This window comes from Leptopilina heterotoma, unplaced genomic scaffold (genome assembly GCF_015476425.1).
Source record: "Leptopilina heterotoma isolate Lh14 unplaced genomic scaffold, ASM1547642v1 Lhet_169, whole genome shotgun sequence".
NCBI classification, from domain to species: Eukaryota; Metazoa; Arthropoda; class Insecta; order Hymenoptera; family Figitidae; genus Leptopilina; species Leptopilina heterotoma.
This window is the reverse complement of record NW_025110885.1, coordinates 386,085-403,161: the sequence shown is the minus strand read 5'-3', so window position 1 is coordinate 403,161 and position 17,077 is coordinate 386,085. Positions and strand designations below refer to the sequence as shown.

The window sequence follows — 17,077 nt, the reverse complement described above, 5'->3', positions numbered from 1 at the left end:
TTTCTTTTCATAAAAATTTATTGACTAATCTGTACAGACTCCTCGTTCTCTTCCTCTCTCACGTCGTCACTATCTGAATTAGTTTCCACGGGTAATTTTAAACCGAGAGTCTCTATCGTCCAGGCAAATTCTGGGAATAATGGAGCTTGAATAACTAAATGTTTTTTACGTCCCAAAAAGTGAAGTAATTCAACCTCTCTCAAATGAATATGTACAGGAATAATGGGTTGCATGGCTTGGGATAAGTTTAAACTTTTTAAAAGTTGTGGATCAAGTGTCGGTGGTTTGCTGACAGTTTCGAGAAATGGATTCACCGTCATCCACGTTCCCATAATATTTTGAATTCTCGATCCATGATTATTGTCACCAAGAACTGGACTATGCAATTGTGTTGCTGCAAATAATCTAATTGCGTGCCATTTTTTTGTCGATGCTTTCAATTTTATGAGAGAACTAAGATCCATTTTTGAATTTGATATTAATTCGTGTTCGAAATTAAGAAGTCTTACTTCCTTCCTCTCCACTTGGGCATTATTCCACTCTTTAATTATTACAGGCTAAAAAAATATGTTTGATTAACTAAATTACTATTTATTTTTTTGTTAGATGTTCTTTTATCTTTTGTTTGATGATTTGATTTTTAAGAACTGATGAAATAATTTATTTTACATTACCCTTTCGAATTTTTTGCAAGGACTTTTGAATAACTTCATTCCTACTTGTCCTTTATCGTTTGTTTTTGCACACAGTCTGGTCGTAACTATCCAATAAGATTTTGTAAGTTGTTTTAAAGTGAATTCTCGCCTTTCTGCTAAAAGTACTTTATCTTCTACAGTTTTGTCGGCAGTGAGTAATGTAACTCCGGTCATGTATCTAAAAAAGAAATGTGTATTTAACAAAGAAGTTATGTAAATATTAACAATAATAGTAATTAATTATATTAATTATACCTTTCAGGCGCTCTCATGACCGTTAATTTTTCATAACCAAGCTGTTTGGCAATGTACGGTAAAGAATCTGCTATCGAATAATCAACACCATTTGAAACACTATTAAGACTTCGATGTAAAAATCGAGGCTTGGTGTCAGTTATGTCTTTATTTCTCGAAGGAATTCCGTACGGTTTATTTATAGCAACCAAACCATCTACAACAGTTAATTATTAAATAAATATTTTTTTCTTTTTCGTGTAAAATATACATCTAAGCAAAATTAACATATTTTAATTTACAATAATATGTTAAAAGTAAAACTCACCCTCATTATAAAGTATATTTTTTACTAAAGATTCAGAAAACTCGCTGGCTGATTTCCAAGGATGAATTTGTTTGTAAGGATGTTTTTCTTTATAAACTTTTTCTGAAGTTTCATGATTTGCCGGATATTTATCCTTTGATTGTTTACGAATTGTTCTGACATTTCTGTTTAATATTCTATCCGTGCCAAAGAGTCTTGAAATATTCTTCATTTTCTGTAATATACGTCTTTATAAAATATATTTATTAATTAACAAGATTAACATTAATAAAGACAAGATCAACAAAATAAAACGGTTCGAATTCAATAGGTTATGTTTGCGCCTAGTGAGTGTTCCTAAAACCTAAGACTCAACACTGCGCTTGCGTCGAAAACGCTTGCACTCATTGGTTCAAATACCCGCGAGTATTTAAAAATCATTTTCTACTTTACTTAAAAAAATAGAAAAGGAAATGAATTTTATAATTAAAAAATACAAAAAGAATTAAAATAATAGTCACACGCGATATACAAAACTAATTTTTTAAATAAAATTATAAGAAATTAAATCGTTTAATTGTTTTAACTTCTGACTCAAAAGGAAACTTGTGGAGCATGCGCAATCTTGAAGACAGGTTTTGGAAAACCTAAATTGTAAAGTTAGGTTAGATTGTGTATCAAAACACGTGCACGTGGTCGTTGGAAGTATTTTTAAAAAACGTTTAGAATAATCCTTCCGATGTCAATAATAAATCCGTACGATCATCAACATTATTTGTTTTTCGATTGTTAACTACATTTATAATTGCAGAAGACTAAAAAATGGAGAACAAAATTAAATCCAAAGCGTTTAAACGCGCCAGTGATAACGTTAAGGAACGATTGAAAGACTTTTTTTTAACAAGCTACAATCATTACACAGTGCCAGGAATTAATTTAATTCGAAATAATAAATATCAAACATGGAATATAAATTCAATGATTGGAATGTTTCACGATTATCCTTACTATTGTGATCTTCCAAAACCTCTATTACCTCCAGTTAAATTAAGTCGTCAAGGTAAACCATTTATTATTGTATGCATTATTATTGTGTTAAAAATTAATAAAGAAAGAATGTCTTTTTTTTAATGAATAAATTAATTAATAAATATTTTTTAGTTCTAGTTGAAGAAGATCCAGCTCTGCAATTAATGACAACAAAATATCACATGCAAAATGACATGAATAGAGTTAAAAACTATTATTTAAAATACGAAAAGGGTATGATTTCCTAACTCTAAAAACTTTTGAAAAAAACGATTTTTTTTACAATTTTAAGTAATAAATAATGAAATTTCTTTTAGTTATGAAAAAAGTAAAGAAGGGTGATGTCAAATGGGATAAGAGTAGTGAAATAAAAACTACATCCTTACCAAGATATGTTGCAGAAATTGCTGAAATTATAGAATTGGATCCAGATCCCTATTTTTCAGGCGTAAGTAATTTTGAAAGAACTTGTAATATTTACCCTTATTTTCTATGTTTTTCTAAGTATTTTCAATGTTGAATTTTACATATTTCGCTTTTAGACCTACAACTGGTATTATACCGGTGGGACGTTAACTAACATTCGCCATGGGGATGAAAATATTCTACTTTTCCCCTATTCTGAAGAATTAGGTAAGAACAATTTGATTTAATTTGTAAAAACAATTCAGTACAAAGTACTGTTTTCAGAATATTCTGTAGAATCAGGGAAGACGTCAAAATTTTGTTTGGAAATCAGGGAAAAACAAAATTTAATTTTTGTGTCAACCCTGCATTGAATTTAAATATTTGGGATTAATTTTTGATAAAGTTAAATAAATTTGCTTTTATTTCTAAGCATTATGAATAAATATACTTTCGAATGCAGTTGCAACTTCCGTATCACTCCAGGAAGGATGTTTATGGAAGCCAAATTTGAGAATTGCCGACAAATGTCAATTGGATGGCGTACTTTACGAATTACGAAATAAATACATTAACAATTCACGTAACGTATAGAAAATTATCTTTCGATCTCACATCATTGTGATATAAAGAAAAACTGATTATTTTCGTATCAAGGAAAATTATTCCTATTTTGAGAAAGTTTTCATTTACAGACAGAATTATCGGACGCTATAAAAATCACTGTATTTTGTATAATATATCAATGGATAATTCTCATTTGAACTTGATTGAACTTCACAAAGTAAAATCTCCCATTCCGTTTGTCAGTATGGATCTGAATCCGTTCAAACTGAACGAATTTTGTACAGTAAATGTTGAACGACAGGTGTCAACTTGGGACATGGTGAAAATGTAATTATTTTGAATTTTTATTCTACAATATTTTTAGGTGTTAGTAGTTTTGTTATTATTTATTGTTGTTAAATATTTATTGCAGGAAACCTGTATCTAGTGGTGAAGTGATGAGTACAAAAGTCTTAGATGATAATTGGGGAAGTATTAAGTATCAAAGTAGGGAACCTGATGTTTTAATTTATACTGATAGATGCTGTGTTCATTATATTGACACAAGGGTGAGTTTTTAATCTGAAATTGGTTTGAATTATGAATTCAAGTTAACCTTAACTAATTAAATCTTCATAACATTAATTACATTTCACTTTAGCTACCGATTGAGCGACCTGCATTGTCCTTATGTCCAAAACTAAACTTGGAAGTCTGCGAAAATCTCTGTTCTGACAATGCAAGTAAAAATTCATTCTGTAGATATTTGGGAGCTTATCACAGTTTTCTTTTAATTGACAGCCGAACTCCGGATGAGTGTATGAAACAAAAGTGGACTCATCAATTTAAGGGAGCACCACTTCTGTGCAACGTTATGGAAAAGTTAATTTCTAAAACTTCAAATAACTGCAATTTTTTATTAACCAAGAAAAATACTAAAAATTCCATTTCCTTTTTAGAGGCAATCAAGAAGTGATAGTTCTCACCAGTCAAATTCAACGGGAGAGATCAATAATTATCAATAATTGGACTAATGAGGTACATTCTAAATCCTACAGTTTACCCTTCACACCGACCAGTATTTTAGAAACTCTTCAGGAATCGCAAATGCAGGGAAAATGTTTGGATCCATCGATGAAACTTAGATTAGGTCTCAGTAACGCTGGATGCACTTTAATTACGGACGCTGAGGGACAGATTTATCTCTTTCAACAAAACTCCATTGGTAATCTATGATTATATAATTTTATCAATTGCTAGAACAATTCCAATTAATATCCAATTAATATGCTAAATCACGATAAATTTCCAGGGGATATTTTCTATCAAACAATAACGCACGAAGAACAAATTGGAAAATATTCCACGGAGAATTGTCAAGCTGTGAGAGCTTTGGAAGCTTGGGAGAATGCAATTCTAAAGCAAAGTGATACTGTGATACCGCTAGTTTTTTCTGAGAAATCGTGTATGGATCATATTTTCAGAAGTAAGAGATTAAAAGAAAAATTTATTCTAATTACACGTATTTATGTATGTGACGTTCTGAAGAAAAGGACTTTAACGGTATTTGACAGGAGTAAAAATAGAAAAAATAAAATGACTTCAATAAAGTCAAAAACGATAAAAATAACTTTTGCTGTTAAGATACTTTCTTCAGAGTGTTATCACAAGTTAAAATATCAAAAATATTTTAATTAAATAAATTATGATAATCTTGTACCGAATAATAAATTTCACTTACCTTTTTCTTCCCCCGAAAAAATAGATTTAAAGCGTTCAAAATTGAAGTACGTGCATCCTGATAAAACGGAAATATTTTCTGAACCCCGTTGGAAACAATCACTGGAGGAAATGAATTCATACGTGGATCTATTAGCACCAGAACTATTGGCAATTTGGGAAGTCGCCGATGATAAAGTTCCATCAGTGACGGCAGTTCCACATCAAAAAGTATTGAATTGGCTTGAATCCACCGAAGTAATCGAAGACAATTGTACACAATCAACAATGCCAAGTCAGGACATTGAAATATTGTCAATGCCTTATAATACACAAGAACTTGTCAGCGTTTCTCAACAAGTGGAAACGGACAGTTTTCAGCAAATGTTTCTTCCTAAAGTAAAAACAAAAACAAAATCCAAAGAAGTCAAAAAAAGAAAATATGTCCCTGGTTTTTAATTTTGTGTTATCAAAAAAAAAATTTTAAATATATACCTACCTGTAAATTTTTTGTTTATGTAAAAATTAGTAAAGTAATATATATAGTTTTGTATTAAACAAACATTTATTTTTTTTAATGACTAACGATTTCTTAGAAAAGATGGTTTCCATTTTGTCGTAAGAGCTTTCGTACCGTCCTGTTGGGCTTTCACTTCATCTTCCTCTAATTGCACCTTAAATAAAAAATTGTAGACGAAAATTAAAAAATTTGTCACGAAATTTTTTATTTACTATCTTACCAATAATTTTCGTTGGTTTTCTCTAAACGCTTCTAAGGGATTTTCAAACTGTCTGTAATGATTTAAAACGTCCCGAACATCGTCCACTTGTGAAACGTGAATTGCTGAAAAAAAAGATTAATTTTAATTTGGAAAATTAATGTCGTAATATATTTAAAATTTTAGCGAGTTTTTAGTCATTTTAGGAAAATGGGGTAATTTTCAAATAAGTTAACTCACTTTTGAGGAATGCAGCTAAATCGTACAAGGTCGTGTCATCATCATTTCCATTCCATCGGGGAATTCTCAATACATTCTCTGGGTGATATTTGACATTCTCACCATTCCAATCGATAACAATTACCTGAAAAGTTTTTTTTTATTCAATAAGCATCTAAATTGAAACTTTTCTAAAAAGAAAAAATTGTAATTTGTGCAAAAGTGAATACTAACTTTACTAAGATCTCTATTGATCGAATCCAAATCTTTTACATGATGTCCGTCGACAAAACGAGTCGCATCTCTGACTAGTCTGTACATAATAAATCCTTGTGGATCCAGAGCGTCAAGAATTGGAAAAACTGTCTGAAAAGTTAAAAAAAAAAAGCTAATGAGAATAAATATTACAAATAATTTTGTTACTTCAGGGTTGCTACAAAAATATAATTTCATTTTTCACTAACTTTTCCAAAAGTATTTTCAATATTTCAATTCAATTATTTAATTATTTTTGAATACCTTTAATTATAAAACTATTCAGACCCTGAATTTATCTAAAATTGAAATTGATTTTAAATCAAATTACCATTCCCTGTTCAGCTGTGAAAACTACAATTTCAAATTGAGGTGGAGCGACTGCTTCTAGGAATTTATCGACACCTGGTCGCTTTTTAAACCTCCATCCAGTGTGATACTAAAAGCATTATGATTACATAAAAAACTGTTTGCCTTTATATTCATCGTAAGTTTTTAATTTAATTTTTCTATACTCACTGTCCAATCTGGATGAACTAGAACATCTATTAATTCTAAAACTAAAGTATACTGAGGTTGAATGTAGGGATATTTCAGAGGATCAGGAAGTAGTTTATCTCTGCTGGGTTCCTGAACAAGCTGCCAAATAACAGAAAAATTAATATTTTAGAAAACAAAAAAACATTGTCAAAGAAAAACTTTGACGAATAGTTTAGCAACTTACCTTTTTGTAATAATTCAGCTCACTTAACATTCTTTTAAACAATTGCTCTGGATATGGCAAATTTGAGAATTCATCTTCGATCATATTTCCTTGTTCATCATACTTTGGCCTTGCCATTTCGAAAACTAAATAGGAACCCATAGCTCCCATGGAGACACCACAGAAAGCCATGCAATATTTTGTAAATTGAGAATAAGATTTATTTTTTTTCTCTTCATCCGATTTATCCGAATCTTCACTTTTTTCATTTCCTTGATTTTGATCTATTATTGGTTTCGCTTCTATTGGTGTCGTTCTTGATTGTATATTTGTTAAACTACCTGTGATTTTGGGACCGGTCGCTGAAAACAAATTTTATTTAAATAAACAATAAATACAACAAAATATTAAATTAAAAATATTTTAATTACATGCAATTAAAAACAATAACTTATTATTAACGTTATTAACGATATTTTAAGAAAATTATGTTCTTTAAATAAATAAATAAAATTTTACTTAAATATAAATCCAAGTATAGATTTCTCAAAATATACACAAAGAACTTGTAATTATCCTAAAATAAAATTAACCAACAAATTTAGTAGAACATTCCCAGTAAAAAAATAAAAATCAATGTCAAAATTATCAATATTTCTTTCTTAAAGCAAAGAAATAATTGTTAATTAATTCATAAATTCTATAACAATTTAAAATGTTGAAATAAAAGTGAGGTTATGTTTCGAAATACATACGTTTTGTACAGAAAGAGTATTTTTGTGTTGATTTGACAAAAGTTATTCGAGAAAGTGAAGTTTGAAGAGTGGAATAAGTTGCAATTTTTGTGCCATTATTTATTTTACTTAATATTCGTAAATGCCTTGTCGCAAATGCCAACATTTTTAAACCGTCTCGAAAACTCGGCGAGGAATCTTTGGTGCGCAAAATTTACACTCCGTATATCCTCCGTATCAAATGATATTCCCGCATGTATTATAAATTTAATAAACATAACAAAAACTCTTTAAAAACACAGAATTATATTTTTAAAAAATGAAAAATAATTTTTTAATTACAAAAAAACAATATTTTACAATTCCTGCGTGTATATCCATAAACTAAAAACAAAACAAAACTATTTTTTCAAACAATCACGGGTTCTCAAGTGCAGTCAATTATTTTAAAAATTACTAAAGAAAAGTTAATTTTTAAACAATTGAAGTTTTGCTCTCTTTAGAAAATTTATAACCCTAAGTGAATTAAAATTAATGAAAATTAAAAAGAAATTACGTTTTTTATAAAAATTGCGCACTATCAGTTTTGAATATTACCGCTTTTTTAAAACGGAAGTTATCACACAGTAGATAATTTCCTTATCAACATTTTGTAAAAAAGCCTCGTGTGTCTCGTGTATTTACTGTGGAAACAGACTCCTATTGAACTCATTCGCGGCTAAAGTAAACTTTATCATTTTCCCTTGACAATCTTTGGTGCAAAAGTAGTGCAATTAATTTTTCACACCCCTTTTAAAAATTTCGAATTCAATTTTTATTAATTCAACTTTTCTCATCTAATCATGGCTGTTCGAGTACAATTTGAAAATAATAATGAAGTTGGAGTCTTTTCTAAACTAACAAATACCTACTGTTTGGTTGCAATCGGTGGTTCCGAGAACTTTTACAGGTAAACAATAATTTTTATTATATTCCTTTGAAATCATTTTCAAATCAATTAACAAAAAAGGATTCATTCATTGACAGTTTTATTTTGTCACGTGTTCAGTTTTGATAATTTGTGCTATTGTTTACTATTTGTTAATTTTGTTTATATTAATTGTTCTTATATCGTTTTTCAAAGATTAATTATTTTCACGCAATCGGACTTTAAATATGAGTAATCTTTGCTCGTGCATTGCGTAATTATCGAAGAAAAATATGATTAATATAGTAATCTAAAAAGTAAGGTTAGGTCTACTCGATTAATAAATAATCGAAATTTTACTTGAAAAAAACAACTTTTTGGAAAAATGTTTTCTTTGACCATTTATTATTATTTTTCCTCTTTCTGTTATATTTGGTACTAAAAATAGTATCTACGTTATTGTAAATTTGCAATTGTTGCAAAATTTTGTGAAATGATTTCAAAAGTAATTTATTAATTTAATCTTTGAGGAAGAAATACAATCTCTTGTACTTTAGTTTAATATGTATTTAATTTATTATTATTTTAAAATGTATTTTTAAATTTATAATTTATTTAATTTTCCACTTTTTTATTAATTGTAAATGATTTTTAGTGTTTTTGAAGCAGAACTTGCGGAAACAATACCAGTTGTTCATGCCTCAATTGCAGGATGTAGAATTATTGGAAGACTTTGCGTTGGTTTGTATAATTCGTATAATTTTTGTCGTTTGAACATTAATTGCTGTTTAGGAAATATTTTAACTTTTTTGAAAATTTCTAGGTAATAAAAATGGACTTTTGGTTCCTAACACAACAACAGACGTTGAGCTGCAGCACATTCGAAATTCACTTCCCGATACTGTAAAAATACAGCGGGTAGAGGAAAGGCTTTCGGCTCTTGGAAATGTAATTGCTTGTAATGACCATGTCGCTTTGGTGCATCCCGATCTCGACAGAGTAATTATATTTAAATTGAAACAAATAAGGAAATAATTGAATTGCAATAAACATTTTGTGTGTTTTCTTTTTCAGGAAACTGAAGAAATTTTAGAAGACACGCTTAATGTTGAAGTATTCAGACAAACAGTGGCCAGTAATGTTTTAGTAGGTTCCTATTCTGTCCTCTCGAATCAAGGGGGCTTAGTACATCCAAAGACGTCAATTCAAGATCAAGATGAACTATCGTCTCTCTTACAAGTACCACTTGCTGTAAGTTGAGGAAATCAATATTATTTTTTTATTTTCGTCTTATTTTCTTTATTGAGCGTGACGACTGACGGAAAGGGGAATAATTTTTTTAGGCTGGCACAGTAAATAGAGGTAGCGATGTACTCGCAGCAGGAATGGTGGTAAATGATTGGATTTCTTTCTGTGGAATGGACACGACTGCGCCAGAAATCTCAGTTATTGAGAGTGTCTTCAAACTGAATGAAACACAACCCACTGCCATTACTTCAACCATGCGTGCATCGCTCATAGAAAGGTATATTTTAAGATTTTATCAATTAAATATTCCATTAGCTTGATCCAGGGCTGTTATAATTTAAATCAACTTGATTTAAATCAAAGACATGTTTCCACTTTAATTATGATTTAAATCAAAGTTTTACTTAAAAATTGATTTTTTTAATCAACTTTGACTTAAGAATCTGAAAGAATCGGAACAAAAGATGAAACTCACCAACCCTATGTCGACGAAATTAAATAAAAAAAGACTATTTTTTATCATCATCACTAATAACCAAGCTCCAGAAAAAATTTAATTTAAATCAAAAAAATCCGATTTAAACCAAAAAATCGTATTTTTGTATTCTTTTAAAAAAATCATAATTTTTAACATCTCTGATTTGATCTAAATAAAATTTAGATTTTTTCCCCTTCCAAGATAAATCCAATTAAGAATTATAATTCTACTTTCTAAAAATTGAATTACAAATTGCTAATTAAAAAAAATTATTTTCAGTATGTCGTGAAGAGAAGATCTAAAAACCGAATTCTCCGCTAAAATTGAATGCACTATATCTGTACAAGACGATAATAATATCAACAATCGTAATCGAAATTAAAGAGACATAATTTAAAAATAACAAAAAAACTTCAAATTCTAAGTATTTTCTTTGCACTTAAGCCTATTCGTTTTCTATATGATATAAAAATAGATGTGAAATGGTATAGAATAATAAAATCGATATATTCTTTCTTTGTAAGAAAAACCACAACTTTCAATTATTTCAATCAAAAATTATTTTTTGTCAAAGGATAATCAAATACAAAATGTTTATCCAATATAATGACTTGAATGTATTTCATACAGATTACTATCAAATGTCTGTGTATAATTTACAAACTAAACCTAAAGCACTGCAAGGCACAACAATCTAACAAGAATAATTAATGTTGCTCTCTTTCTTGAAAAAAATGACACATTATTACAAACTCACATTAGTATAATTAAACTTAGCAAAACGAATTTTCTAACCCTTTGGTGATAATTTGAAACGAGAAACGAAAATTGATGAAGAATCTAATTCTTACACATTTTGTGGAAAATTATAGAAAAAAATAAAACTATTGTCCTTAATAATTACAATTGAGCTAGATCTTGCATTAGTTTTGACAAGCTAGCGTACTTCTACTATTCTATGTACATTAGTATTATTTATCTATTTGTACAGTGAGTTATAATATTTATATACATTATTTCACAAATATATCTCAAAATAGTATTAACTAAAGAAGTTTGCCTTGAAGCTTCAATTCAAATAAATAGAGGAATATTGAAACTTTTTTTTGTAACGTAAACCATTACATAAGGGTTTGATCTCAATGGCATATTATTCCTTTGAAAATAGATATCTTTTTTTAGGATATCCAACTTGAAAAATCGTTTCGAAATCTTTGCAAACAATTTTTTTTATTCTGTAAAATGAAACTCAACGATTCTATAGGAAAAATATACTCTTCCGATATAATGAGAAACGAAAAATAAAAAGTTATTGTAATATTAATAATATTAATTAATAATATTTTTAAGAAAAGTACCTAATATTTTAATTATATTTAGAAAAGTAATATTTTAATCATAGGAAAAGAAATATTTTAATTATTTTAGGAACAGTAATATTTTAATCATATTAGGAAAAGTAATATTTTAATTATATTAAAAAAATAATGATTTAAGTATATTAAAAAAATAATGTTTTAAGTATAATAAAAAAATATTTGAAGTATATTAAAAAAGTATTTGAAGTATATTAAAAAAATATTTGAAGTATATTAAAAAAATATTTTAAATATATTAAAAAAAAACCTTGTGTGCAGTGCTGGAAGAAATTCTTTTGAAGCTTTAAGAAAAACACTTTAGTTGAGACTAGAGGAGTGGTAATTGTTCCGCGTTTGCCAATTCTTTTGCAACTTCCGAGTCCGAGTAAACAACCAAAGTTATTCCAGCTTGATATGAGGCGGGAATTCGGACATGCGATGCAGAGGTACAATTTCTTTCGCCCATTGTTTCACGGATCATATTGACAACTTGGCCAAGAACATTTAGTTTTCGCCATCTGTGATCGAAAGACTTCATTGCTGATAAATCGGTCATTGGATTCCAGTGTGCCAAAACATCTGCTCGTCGTATCAGTAAAACACTGGGACTGACAATTTGATGTCGCAGTATCTAATTTCGAAATTATAACAAAAAGTCAATAATCATCCTGATTACAGGGTTGCCACAGGTCAGAGAAATCAGGGAATTCAAGTGAAAAGTCAAGGAAAGTAAAATTTATCAGGGAAAAGTCGGGGAATTTTGTCAAAAGCACTGGAAAAATATTCAATTTCTAGAATTCATAAGAAAATTCTAAATTTTGTTGTTCGGCAATCTTTAAAAATAATAATGAAAAGATTTAATTTAATTTTAAATTCTTTTTATCTTGAAAATATTTTTCGAGAAGTTATAGGAGGAATTCTTATAAATTATTAAATTTCAAGAACTTTGAATTTCAATTAAAGATAGTCAAAAATAAATATTTTTCTATGTATTTAATTTGTTTTAAAGTGAATCAAAATATTGTTTAGGGTCAGGGAAAAAGTCAAAGTTCTATCTGCAAATCGGAATAAGAAAATCAATTTTTTGTGGCAACTCAGGATTAGTTACGATACATAATTAATTTAATTAAACATTTAATCAGTTTTTTCACGAACCTGTTCTGGAAGACACTGAAGAGGATTCGTCAGAAAAATTCCCGCTGGACCTACACCAAATATCATTTGATGATGCCAAGCATCTGGAATATTACAACCTTCCCCACAATGTTGAAGATTCAAAGTTGCAATTGGAATAGCGCCTTAAATAAACATGTCAAGTTTAAAAAGAAATAATTTTAAAATTAACTTTTTTTAGAAAGGAAATGTTTTAATTAAATATAAGCAAAGAATTTACCGCGAGACATCCAGTGATGTAACCAATGAGATAATGAAACCTTCCTCTCGGGATAAAAGGCAAAGAACTTTGTTCCCAATGCTCCGTTCGTTGCTAAATGTATACCTCGCTCTATATCTTTGTGTGTTGCACCGGCTAATGAACGACTTTGCAAATATCTCGGCAATGGAGTACCCGGTTCTCTCAATCTGGTAGCAACTCCTTTTACCAGCACCTCGAGAGAAAAAGGCACATCAAGAGCCATCTGGAAAAAAAATGAGATATTCCTGAGGTTCCTAAGAAATCCAAGTATAGTTTCTAACCTAAAATAATACTATATTAAAATTTAGTTCAAACTCACAATCGCGTTGATTGCTGCAGTTGCACCACAAGCGGATGTTGCAATTTGTGTGACTTGCTTGACTGCCGCTTCCTGTTCACTCCAGTGCATCAGTTTTTCAATTGGTGGCAGACCGTCTAATCTTTCGTCACATAATTCACTTTCCTTCAGGAGAAAAAATACCAATTAACAAAAATCATTTTCGAACAATTAAATACAAATTTCTTTTCTAAATAATCATTTAACAAACCAAATTTGATTCGCTGCTTTGATTGAAATTCGTTTGCTTGTTGAGCATCAATTTTTTAGCCATCATTCGATGATAAAGAGTCGAACTGAGATTAACTTTTCGGGAATTGTCCGAGGATGATGTTGATGCATTATTGGACCAAAATTCTGCATCTACTTCTCTACTTTCACCAGGTGAAATTAAATCACCGCTTGTGTTGTGATAACCATAGGATTCTTGCAGAGGACAACCGCCACTTCTATGCAAACCTGTTGCTTCCGACTTTTCTGTTAAAAAAAGAATAATCAATAAATTACCTCCTTCTTGCTGGTTATAATTTTTAAAAATTACAAAAACCTCCTTCTTGCTGATTATAATTTTTAAAAATTACAAGAACCACCTTCTTGCTGATTATAATTTTTAAAAATTACAAGAACCTCCTTCTTGCTGATTATAATGTTTAAAAATGACTGTAAAAAACGGAAATAAAAATAAGTAGAAAAGATACTAACTAGGAATAGAAACACTGGTGCTGGTACCAGGCAACCATGATTTGTCGACATCATTAGAATTGCTTGAGGTACTCGGTTGAGACTCGGAAGTATTCTGTTCGACATTAATTTCAATCGGATTATTTTCCTGCGAATTTCGCATAATTTCTTGACGTGGTACCACTTGAATTTGCAATATCTCCTGTCGAGAAACTACCTTAGCGTTACTCAAATCATTCAACAAATTTGGTTCACCTTCCATATTGTCCAAAGAAATATTCTGTATATCCTCATTGATGGAAGCCATATCACTATCGCCCGTATCCTAATAAAAAATAATTCAATTTTTAGTTAATAGTTTAAAAAAAAAATACATTTTTTACTTTCCTAAAGTTCTGAACGTTCAAATTTCTTCTTCAAATCATCAATGTTCGCAATAAGAATAAATCATCAACTTACATGTTCGCAAGAAGGTCCAGGATCGAAATCCATTTCCAAAAAATCCATCTCTGGACTAGATCTATCGCTGTCGTGACCTGCGAGTTCTTGTCGACGGATATGATTTAAATCCTGTCTGAAATCTAATCGATTTTCATCATCATCCTCAACGTTATCTTCGTCATCACCTTTGTAGGTGTAAATATATTGATCCTCCTCGTCAGATAAATCTCCTTCGTTTCCAGAACTAGAATCTCGACTTTCATTCGCCGTTCTTTGAGCCGTCTGTGAACAAGATAAAATTATGCATAAGAAAATAGTTTTCGAGATCTTTTTAGGTCCTGTGTTCTTCTGCTCAATGACAAGTAATTTTATGCATCGAATATTTTAGTCAATCAAAAAAAAGTATATCAGGCTTCGTACTCGATAATTAATTTTAAAAAAAAATATCAAAAAGTAGTCTTAAGACTGGAAAAAAGTAGTAAAAAAAGTAGCTGTCGAAAAATTAAATTTTACGACTAAGAAAACTTGTTTTAGATAATTAGTAAAAAAGTAAAAGTAAAAGTAGTTTTAGTGGTACAAATCTAAAAACAGTAACTAAATAGTATCAAATCGTAAAAAAAAGTAGTAAATAATAAGTTTTAGTCTAAAATTCCAACAACCAAAAATCAACATTTGCAGAAACCAAAAATTCCATTTTACTTTTAATCACCAACCTATAATTAAAAATTCTCACCTTTTGCACACCGCTGGGACCAGCCACGTCCTTGCAACCATTAATATTATGTCTCAAAAAACACGTGCCCTGATTCGTTGATCCAATACTCCCACTGATATTATTCAAAACACCCTTCGAGGACCATTTATTCTCCATTTCAGGACTTGAATCAGAACTGCATGAAACTTTTGGTGGACATTTTTCAATCTCCGAAGTATAATCAACATTATTCCTCATGTCCCGGTCCTCGCTCGAATTCACCGAAAGTACATTTGAAAATGTCAAGCGCTCCTCTGTCGTCTCACAACTATTCACTTTTCTTGAATTATTACTCTCTTCACTTGGACAAGACATCATGGAAGAATATTCATTTGAAACCATGGGAAGAATCAATTGATTATCTTGTGGGAGATTCAAATTACTCGTGAAAACGGTTGATTTATGATTGACCTGACTTGTTGATGAATTATTCGACGATTGAAATCTAAGATTGAGTCCCGTATAAGTTGGTAGATTTGAGGTATCAGAGAAATGGCCATTTTCAGACGAACAATGCGTTTCGACGTTTTTCACTGGTAATCCATTTGATAATTTCACTTGCGATTCATTGGACGTTGAACATTTATCAACAGTTAATGGAACATTGTTGTTCAACTTCAATTCATCTGATGTTTTTGTTAATTTTGTTACATTGCAGAATTTCGGTTCTTGTACTGGTAATCGATTATCTGATGAATTTTGCTGATCATTCAGTGTTATTTTTTCGCCTTTTACTTTTTGACTGTCTGAATTCATTGTGAAATTTCTGAAAAACAAAAGTTCGTCAAATGAAAGTTTTACACTAAAAGTATGTGTCAAAAGTAGTAAAGTATTATAAACTGTATTAAAAGTATTAAAACAGGGTTGCCATGTTTTATAATAAAATTTTGATAAGCTGTTAATAGAAAATTTTTTCGAGTATCTAATAATTTTTAGAGTGAATCAGAATATTCTTTAGAATCAGGGAAAAAGTCGAAATTTTGTCTGGAAATCAAGAAAAATTCAGGGTAAAACAAGATTGAATATTTGTGGCAACCTTGTAAAATGTATTAAAGTCCATTAAAGTATTAAAAGCATTTGGTAAATTAAACATCAACAGAGACAAATGAACTACAAATAAAAATGATTAAAAAATGTTAAAATTATCAAACAAGTTTAACAAAAATAGTAAACAGAAGGTAATGCAATTTATATGGTTATTTAGAAAAAGAAAATTATAGTAAAACTAATCAAACAAAATGATTGCGAAAAGTATTGCATCTTTGTTTGAAAAAGTGCAAGTGTTGCGAATATTAAGCATTGTTGAAAGAATAGTGGTGCTTATTGTAGTAAATTAATTTCAATAGTTCGTTAAATACCTTTGTACCTTTTTTCTAAATTTCAGCTAAAAATAAATCTTGTCATAACATCTTTCTCGCACTACACTGACTGCTCTTCTACTGCCTTGTTAAAATTTCATTTACATAACCTTCTTTAAACTACTTTTTAATAAATTTTCCATTATAATTTATATTATACTCAATATCAGAAGGTATAACATTTATGAGATGAATGGAGATGAATCAACGTAATAATGGAAATCAGCTGTCGCTGTTGTATAGAGAATGCATTTTATTAATTGGTTCTACAGGTAACTGGACACATTCTATACATGGACCAATTGGAAAACGTCTTTCTATTCTCTGATTGGTGGTTGAAGGGAAACATCATTGACATTTGATTGGTTATAAACTCATAAATCTATTCTTTTACATTAAATGCATTTTATAAAATCCCTTTAAATAAATAAATCCTTTGAAGCAATACATTTGGAGTTAATTTCTTTTGAAAAGATATCAAATAGTCTTTTATTATTAAAGGAGAATTTGATATAAAATTTTATAAAAAGTTTAAT

The 17,077-nt window shown here is 29.5% G+C and overlaps 5 protein-coding genes across 6 annotated transcripts; 2 read left to right on the top strand and 3 right to left on the bottom strand.

The window, feature by feature from the left end:
- Positions 1-1,590, bottom strand: LOC122499544 (mitochondrial RNA pseudouridine synthase Rpusd4-like). Its single transcript, XM_043607963.1, has 4 exons — positions 1,258-1,590; positions 951-1,146; positions 675-873; positions 1-557 (listed from the first exon to the last, which is right to left on the bottom strand). Exons 1-4 carry the CDS (start codon positions 1,466-1,468, stop codon positions 18-20), a joined length of 1,146 nt encoding a protein of 381 aa, XP_043463898.1. The 5' UTR covers positions 1,469-1,590; the 3' UTR covers positions 1-17.
- A 297-nt stretch (positions 1,591-1,887) lies between these two features.
- LOC122499528 lies at positions 1,888-5,450 on the top strand. The gene is made up of 11 exons (XM_043607938.1): positions 1,888-2,296; positions 2,398-2,499; positions 2,583-2,713; positions 2,808-2,898; positions 3,134-3,253; positions 3,366-3,564; positions 3,650-3,785; positions 3,878-4,098; positions 4,176-4,441; positions 4,529-4,702; positions 4,982-5,450. Exons 1-11 carry the CDS (start codon positions 2,059-2,061, stop codon positions 5,392-5,394), a joined length of 2,091 nt encoding a protein of 696 aa, XP_043463873.1. The 5' UTR covers positions 1,888-2,058; the 3' UTR covers positions 5,395-5,450.
- A 28-nt stretch (positions 5,451-5,478) lies between these two features.
- On the bottom strand, positions 5,479-7,817 carry LOC122499529 (mitochondrial import inner membrane translocase subunit TIM50-C). The gene is made up of 8 exons (XM_043607939.1): positions 7,587-7,817; positions 6,853-7,193; positions 6,648-6,767; positions 6,460-6,567; positions 6,108-6,239; positions 5,895-6,018; positions 5,676-5,779; positions 5,479-5,609 (listed from the first exon to the last, which is right to left on the bottom strand). Exons 1-8 carry the CDS (start codon positions 7,729-7,731, stop codon positions 5,517-5,519), a joined length of 1,167 nt encoding a protein of 388 aa, XP_043463874.1. The 5' UTR covers positions 7,732-7,817; the 3' UTR covers positions 5,479-5,516.
- Positions 7,818-8,217: 400 nt separating this feature from the next.
- Positions 8,218-10,727, top strand: LOC122499527 (eukaryotic translation initiation factor 6). The gene is made up of 6 exons (XM_043607937.1): positions 8,218-8,514; positions 9,128-9,213; positions 9,296-9,471; positions 9,547-9,723; positions 9,816-9,997; positions 10,478-10,727. The coding sequence occupies exons 1-6, from the start codon at positions 8,408-8,410 to the stop codon at positions 10,485-10,487; spliced, it is 738 nt and encodes a 245-aa protein (XP_043463872.1). The 5' UTR covers positions 8,218-8,407; the 3' UTR covers positions 10,488-10,727.
- Positions 10,728-11,735: 1,008 nt separating this feature from the next.
- LOC122499526 lies at positions 11,736-16,778 on the bottom strand. Of its 2 annotated transcripts, none has more exons than XM_043607936.1 (9): positions 16,542-16,778; positions 15,163-15,949; positions 14,448-14,711; positions 14,010-14,313; positions 13,519-13,784; positions 13,290-13,433; positions 12,950-13,193; positions 12,712-12,854; positions 11,736-12,187 (listed from the first exon to the last, which is right to left on the bottom strand). In XM_043607936.1, exons 2-9 carry the CDS (start codon positions 15,937-15,939, stop codon positions 11,885-11,887), a joined length of 2,445 nt encoding a protein of 814 aa, XP_043463871.1. In that variant the 5' UTR covers positions 15,940-15,949; positions 16,542-16,778; the 3' UTR covers positions 11,736-11,884. The 2 variants fall into 2 exon arrangements, with proteins under 2 accessions (XP_043463871.1, XP_043463870.1); XM_043607935.1 differs by having other exon boundaries at positions 16,550-16,778.
- Positions 16,779-17,077: the final 299 nt, after the last annotated feature.